We start from the raw sequence: 6,919 nt of genomic DNA on the forward strand, positions 1-6,919 counted from the left end.
ATTGTGGACATATTCAGTGTTAGGTACCTTTTTGGCTACAAACAACGTCTTTCCTCCAACGGATAGATGGTAGGTGGGACCTGAGATAAATAAAGAGAGAATCATAAACATTTTTGCTATTCACCAAGTTCCCCAGCGAAATAATATTTTATATCCTTATCAAATAGTCAATGTGTGTCATAGGAAGGAAGGAAATACTGTGTTTTGTGTGTCATAGCAAGATAAGAAATAATACAACAATATTGCTTAGAATAAGCAATGGTATATTATAATGTAACCCCCTTTATAATCAGCAATTTCCTTGGAGATGTTCAGATTATTAGAAACTTACCATAATCTTTGTTTGACTCATCAACGGTGGACGGTTTATCTGCAGGGGGCTCAATGGTGGACGGTTTATCTGCAGCGGGCTCAATGGTGGACGGTTTATCTGCAGCGGGCTCAACGGTGGACGGTTTATCTGCAGCGGGCTCAACGGTGGACGGTTTATCTGCAGCGGGTTCAACGGTGGACGGTTCATCTGCAGCGGGTTCAACGGTGGACGGTTTATCTGCAGTGGGCTCAACGGTGGACGGTTCATCTGCAGCGGGTTCAACGGTGGACGGTTTATCTGCAGTGGGTTCAACGGTGGACGGTTTATCTGCAGGGGGCTCAATGGTGGACGGTTTATCTGTTCTAACAAATCTAGTTGGCCCAAAACTGGTTCCTGCTATTGAGAGGTCTTCATTTAAGTCTGAAAAACAAGAAAAAAGACAATAAGTTGCTGGGTTTAAGAACATATTTATGAAGGTGTAAAATAACCTGCCTACTCTTTTGTGCTTAATTGTAGGTGGTCACTTTGCAATTTTGGAGAAAAAAATCACCCCAATTTCACTTTATAATAATGACCTTTATAATGAATTTTTCCCAAAAAAGTCTGAAAAAGTGCAAAAACCTTCATTTAACTAGGGGTTTTGGGAAAATCATCCCAATATCATTTTATAATGGCTCCCTCATTTTATGGATTTTTCCCCAAAGTACCCACCCTCCCCGGTTATTCCACCCCCTACAATTAAGCACAAAAGAGTACATGCCTACTATGCTGATAAAGATAGATAAAACCTAAATAAACAAACCCTAATTTTTCACCCAAGATAACTTTACAAAAAAATTCAAAAGATTGAAAGTTTTTGAGCTGTGACTTAAGGATTTCATTGATTTCTGAAAATAGAAATTTTTTTTTTTCAAGATGTAGTCTAAGTGGCCTTGTTCCCCAGTGATGAAGAATTATTAATACAGTATTCAAACAATATTGTACTCACCAATCTTTGTACTATTAAAAACTTTGTCAAGGAATTCCTTGTCGATTTCGAACGATGAATCTATAAAAAATTGTTATAAAATTGCAGAAAAAAATGTCATTCAAATAAATTTTTTGTGTTGCCCGCTAGAAAGAAAATACTAAGTAGGTGTCAAATAATTCCTACCTGATTCCAAAATAGCAGCACCCTCACCATTTTTAAACGCATCAGTAACTAGAAAATGAAAGATTTGGTATTTATACTTTTTTCAAGAAAGTTTTGACTGTGTCAAAATTTATTTTCATACAAAAAAGAGGTATATAATATTGGGAGGTTTTACGACCCTGCCAATTCCAATTCACAATCTATTACTATTAGGTATCCAAGAGTATGACTTAGTTAATATACTGCAAAATTACCTATTTTTTCCAATGACAAATTTGATGTTTGGTTTCCAAGAAAAACATCACGGAGGAACACTGGCGAGTTTTCATAATCTAAGAAGCAAATTGCAAATTATTATTTCAAAAAGTAGTGCATTTCAAAATCCAACATTGAAATGGGGGTGCATTAAATCCTGCCTATCAGATTAAATTTTATTGTGCTTAAACTCCACTAATAATTGTTCAAACAACCAGCGGTCCTGTGTTGATCTGTGCTCATCAAAACTTAATCTACCGCTAATCCACTTATTGAACAACCAGGCCCTGATGTCAAAGAGAAGAAATTGCAAAATTCTTTGATAATGATGAACCTGTTCCATTTCCATTGCATAAACTTTCATTTTCATTGTGCAACTCTTCCGTTTCATCATTGGGCAACTCTTCCGTTTCATCATTGTGCAACTCTTCCGTTTCATCATTGTACAACTCTTCTGTGTCATCATTGGGTAGCTCTTCCGTATCATCTTTGAAGAAAGCAAAATGACGCTAAGACTATGACTTTTGGATCTTTCGGAAAATGTCTGTACACTGTGGTTGGGGCATAGGTACATTTAACTTGTGAATAAATTTTTGTTTGATTTTTACACAAAAATAGAAAAGTTTTATAACTAACTTAGTTCAGTTTATTTTGTTAGCCATGCTAGTTAAACGTTTCATTCAGATTGAAAATAATTTCAAAATTGCCCTTTTCTTAAAATTCGTCAAACACTTGTAATTGTAAAATAAAAATGTAGGAAGAAATTTTGGCAGAAGACCGAAAAAGTTTTTCTGGAGGAATTGGATTTGATTTTCGGTTAATAATATAGCAAATTTTATTGACTCACCTGATTGGATTAGATGCTTGTTATGATCTGTAACTTTAACAAGGATATTATACTTGATTGTTGATATTGTTCCATCTACTTCAAACTTCATTCTAACAGAATTTTCGTTGATAGAGAGTATCTTTCCTTGAAGTAAGGTTTCTTCCTTGTGTTTGAAGTAATCACTATATTTCTTGCCGGGTCTATTACTGTCAAAATAACTGGCTTTGACATATGCACTTTCACCAACTTCATATCTTGGTCTTTCAACATCCCAACTTCGTGTACCCATATTTCTAACTTTTAAAAACTTTTTTATATCTTTACTGCTTTACTCTAAGATTAGAAAAATGACTATTAGCTATAAAATTACTTCATGAATTCAGGAATTATCACATCACCCCCTGTTTTTCAAACCACATATGTTTTTTTCTCTACCTAACCCCCCCCCCCCGGGGGAGGCACTTAGGTAAAATAGGGTACGGGGACGTGCCGCTGGTTAGGGTCCCTTTTTCAGGATCTGAAAATTTCTGACAGGGTCACAAAATCACTAGATTTCAAAAAATGTATCTGACAGGGTCAACTTTTTGTCAATTTTGGCACTTCTAAGGGTTGAATTTGAATTTTTTTTCAGATTTTGTACCTGACAGGGTCCCAATGTCGCCCGAATTTCGTCTATTAGGGTATGAATTTTGTCAAAAATTAGTATCTGACAGGGTCCATTTTTCAAACTCCAGCGGCACGTCTTCGTCGGTCGTCAAGGTCAGTGCCCCCCCCGGCTAACCCCTTACCCCTAAACCCCTTGAACACTTTTGGTGGTCACCCTCCCCCATCACAAGTATACATACTTTTTGAATGCCCCTTACCTTTATATCCGGGGGTACTAGAATTGGCGGATGAGGGGTATGTGCGGACCTGACCTCCAAAAGAGAGACCAAATTTTAGTGAAAAAGTGACCCTTAGAGAGACATTTTTGGGAAATTTTCTTCGATTTTCGAAAAATTTCCTACCCTTAGAGACTTTTTTACAATAAAAATTTTCCTAAAACTCTTAGACCCTTAGAGAGACTAATAGGAAATTTTCTGATTTTTGTAACCCTTAGAGAGACTTTGAAAGGTGAAAAAAACGACCCATATACACACATACCCGCACATACCCAGCACCCATTTTTGCCTAAGTACCCCCCAGGCTTTATACCCTGTCTCCTTTTTGTCTTTTTCACCCACTCCCTAAACTGGGTTTAGAAAAAATGCAATATAGAATTTCAGTACAAAACACCATCGATTCTATTTCAAAAACATTCCACCATTATATTCCAGTTCAAAACATTTCCTATCATTCATCCCAGCTCAAAATTGATTTCACCTTAATTAACTACAGCTCATAAATTCTGCCATAATCATAATAAAAACATTTGGATCAGGTTTGCAATGCAATGACATCAATGTTTTGAAAAAATTAGCAATGCAATGTTAATAAATCTATAGGAAAATAGCTAAAAGCTAAAAAGCAGTCATATACCACAGAATATGCATCCTAAATTTAATCCCAATGTATCCTTTACAGCTTATTTATATGGATTTAGACCCTTTTCATTTAAGTAGAATCTATCAACATTTTGACTTAGGCCCTGTTTATGGACTTAGGCCTTTTTAAAATTTAGCAATTTTATCATTTTGGACTTAGGCCCTAGCATTGATAAGCAGTGATGGACTTAGGCCTTTTTAAAATTTAGCAATTTGATAATTGTGGACTTAGGCCCTAACGTCCATAAACATTGATGGACTTAGGCCCTTTTAAAATTAAACGTGGTTTTTATCAAAACTAAAAGTCAAAATTTTTAATTAACCTTTTAAACCTCAAAACCTTCATGTCAGATACATCAAAAGAAAGCTAGTGAGCCAGAGATTCAGAAAAACCAAAAATCTCAATTTTCATAAAAATGGACTTAGGCCCCTTTTGAATTGGGAGGTACTTGGACTTAGGCCCCTTTTGAATTGGGGGGTACTTGGACTTAGGCCCCTTTTGAATTAAGGTAGCGATGTGATAGAGTGGTATAAAATTAATTAGACACACTTTTACGTCAATCCCCCCCCCCATTGCATTACAAAAGAAAACAAATCGAGAGCCAACTTATATTTTAATCTCCGTAGGTAAAAAAAGTTTCGATGTTTGGTGGCCTCCTAGAGCCGAAAAAGTAATTTTTGATTTGATTCTAGAGAGAGGAAAGTCGCACTTAAATTTTGAGGTGAAAATCTTTAAATTAATTTACAGTAATATATTTCTCAGGTCTATCGACCTCTATGAAATAATCATGCTTAACATTTCACAATTTTACAGTTGTAGGCGCACGGTGGGCCTCTTAACCAGTCGTCTTTACAATATTTCGTTTTCAGTAACAGGTTTGTTATAGATCTTCTTAAAGTAGAGTTTTGTCCGAGGACTTCCTCTAACCTTATATATCCAGTTGCCATCCTTTTGTAATTCTGTTTTCTCCTTTGCCTTCCTATGCCACTCTTTGATGGTTTCGCGTTCTTTCTTCGAAAAATCGTCGGATACTCTAAATTCGTCTTTCTCTAATTTGTGGACTGATGCCAGAATATGACGTTTCTCTTCTTCGTTCTTTAGCACGACTTTCAAGGGTCGCCATCTTTTTGTTTTGAACATTTCGTCCTTCCGAGCTCCTATTCTTTCTACGCTGACGATGTTTACCTTTAATCCCATTTGGTTTTGTACAACTTCTTCAACATAATCCTTATCACCTACATGTTGTTCTTCTAGGTCTTCATCTTTGTTCTCTCCGAGGTTGTGAACAATGATATTGTACTTTGTTAAGTTTAACCATCGTTCTTCTTCTTTCTCTTCTTTGATGAAATTCTTGATCTTTACCTCTTGTTTCTTTAGCTCATCTTTAGTAATGCTAGCGTATGTCTGTTGTTGCTTTGATTCTATATCGTGGTCTTTTTTCTTTAGCTCATCTTTAGCGATGCTAGCGTATGTCTGCTGTTGTTTGGATCCTTTAACGACATCATCTTTGTTTACAAGATCGTCGATCTTCTTCTCCAGTCTATCCAGTCTAGCGAAAACACATTGCTCATCTTGATCTTTCTCTTTACCTCCAGTATTTGTTGCCTTGTTATTGGTCGTTCTTTGTTTACTTGTTTTGAACTTCTCTAATAATATTGGCGTGACTGTGATGCATTTCGCACATTCGAATCTCCTTGCTTTGTACTGAAGGCAAATCTGTACTTGGTAGGCTGGAAGATCCGAACAGGCATAATGAACAAATCTTTGACACTTCCTACACTGCAAGACATCGTTATCCCGTATTATTTCATTTATAAAGCATTCATTTGGGGTGCAGGATCCATATTTTGATGAAATTTCCGTGTTAAGATTTTCAGAAGTTTTCGCCATTTTGTTGGGTTCAGGATTCGCCAAGTTTTAAGTTTTTTAGGAAAAATATTATTGCTCGAAAAATGTAAAAATACGTCCGAAAATTGGTATCAAATTGAGCAATTACTTCCTCAAAATGCCACATTTTAAAATAGTTTTTTATCAATGGTTATAATGGTTTAGAAAATAACTCTCGTGAAATAGGCATTCAATATTAGGAAAAGCTGAAAAATACGGCAATTTTTCAAAAGAAAAAAATCTTTAAAAACATCAAAAAACGCCTAGTTTGATACCCCCTTTCGACGTATTTTGCATTTTTATTTTTAAATTATTTTTACCTAAAAAGCTCATAATTTGGTAAATACTGAACCGAATTCCAAAAGTTATAGCTCAAAATTTAAGTTAGACTTTCTTCTCTCTAATGAAAAAAAAATATTAATCAAAAACAAATTTTGGGCTCTAAGAGGCCGCAAAACATCGTAATTTTTTGTGGGACACCCGGTATATTATACGTAGACAAAGTGTAACAGTTGCAATCAAACTAACATTAACATTATACACGATATTGACGAAAATTTCCGGTCGCTTTTTTTCTTGTACGCCTGGTCGATTGGCCAATGTTTTCCAGGTGAGAAAGGTCGTCACGAAGTTTATCGGCTTCTAAAACGAAACCAAATTCCTGAGTTTTATCTACCAGGTACAAAGCAGCGATGGTACCATTTATTCGAAATCTGAGAAACGGAGTTAGTATTCCGTTGGTACACTGAAGATGTACGCCCCCTGTTATTATATACCTCTTGAGTGACGACGTCCTTGTTGTTTTCTTGAGCGACATCCTTGTTGTTCTCTTGAGCGACGTCCTTGTTGTTTACTTGAGCGACGTCCTTGTTGTTTACTTGAGCGACGTCCTTGTTGTTTTCTTGAGCGACGTTCTTGTCAGTGAAATAGGAATGGTTCTTTTAAAATTTTTAGACTTCTAGAAAATTAGTTTTAAAAA

At 35.9% G+C, this 6,919-nt stretch overlaps 1 protein-coding gene and 1 long non-coding RNA gene across 2 annotated transcripts; both read right to left on the reverse strand.

Moving 5' to 3' along the window:
• Positions 1 to 664: 664 nt before the first annotated feature.
• Positions 665 to 1,517, reverse strand: LOC136798520 (uncharacterized). Its single transcript, XR_010845387.1, has 3 exons — positions 1,467 to 1,517; positions 1,302 to 1,361; positions 665 to 733 (listed from the first exon to the last, which is right to left on the reverse strand). It is a non-coding gene; the product is annotated as an uncharacterized lncRNA (long non-coding RNA).
• A 162-nt stretch (positions 1,518 to 1,679) lies between these two features.
• Positions 1,680 to 2,858, reverse strand: LOC136798635 (leucine-rich repeat and coiled-coil domain-containing protein PF3D7_0703800-like). The gene is made up of 3 exons (XM_067055281.1): positions 2,548 to 2,858; positions 2,035 to 2,187; positions 1,680 to 1,777 (listed from the first exon to the last, which is right to left on the reverse strand). The coding sequence occupies exons 1-3, from the start codon at positions 2,816 to 2,818 to the stop codon at positions 1,680 to 1,682; spliced, it is 522 nt and encodes a 173-aa protein (XP_066911382.1). The 5' UTR covers positions 2,819 to 2,858.
• Positions 2,859 to 6,919: the final 4,061 nt, after the last annotated feature.

The sequence above is a fragment of the Clytia hemisphaerica genome, unplaced genomic scaffold (genome assembly GCF_902728285.1).
Source record: "Clytia hemisphaerica strain Z4C2 unplaced genomic scaffold, Clytia hemisphaerica genome assembly, whole genome shotgun sequence".
Classification (NCBI taxonomy): Eukaryota; Metazoa; Cnidaria; class Hydrozoa; order Leptothecata; family Clytiidae; genus Clytia; species Clytia hemisphaerica.

Coding starts and splice junctions, on each gene's coding strand:
- LOC136798635 (XM_067055281.1), bottom strand. CDS start 2,818: ATGGGTACACGAAGTTGGGATGTTGAAAGACCAAGATATGAAGTTGGT. Junction 2,188..2,547: donor CAAGCATCTAATCCAATCAG/GTGAGTCAATAA, acceptor CTTTCTTCAAAG/ATGATACGGAAGAGCTACCC. Junction 1,778..2,034: donor ATGCAATGGAAATGGAACAG/GTTCATCATTAT, acceptor TTTGCTTCTTAG/ATTATGAAAACTCGCCAGTG.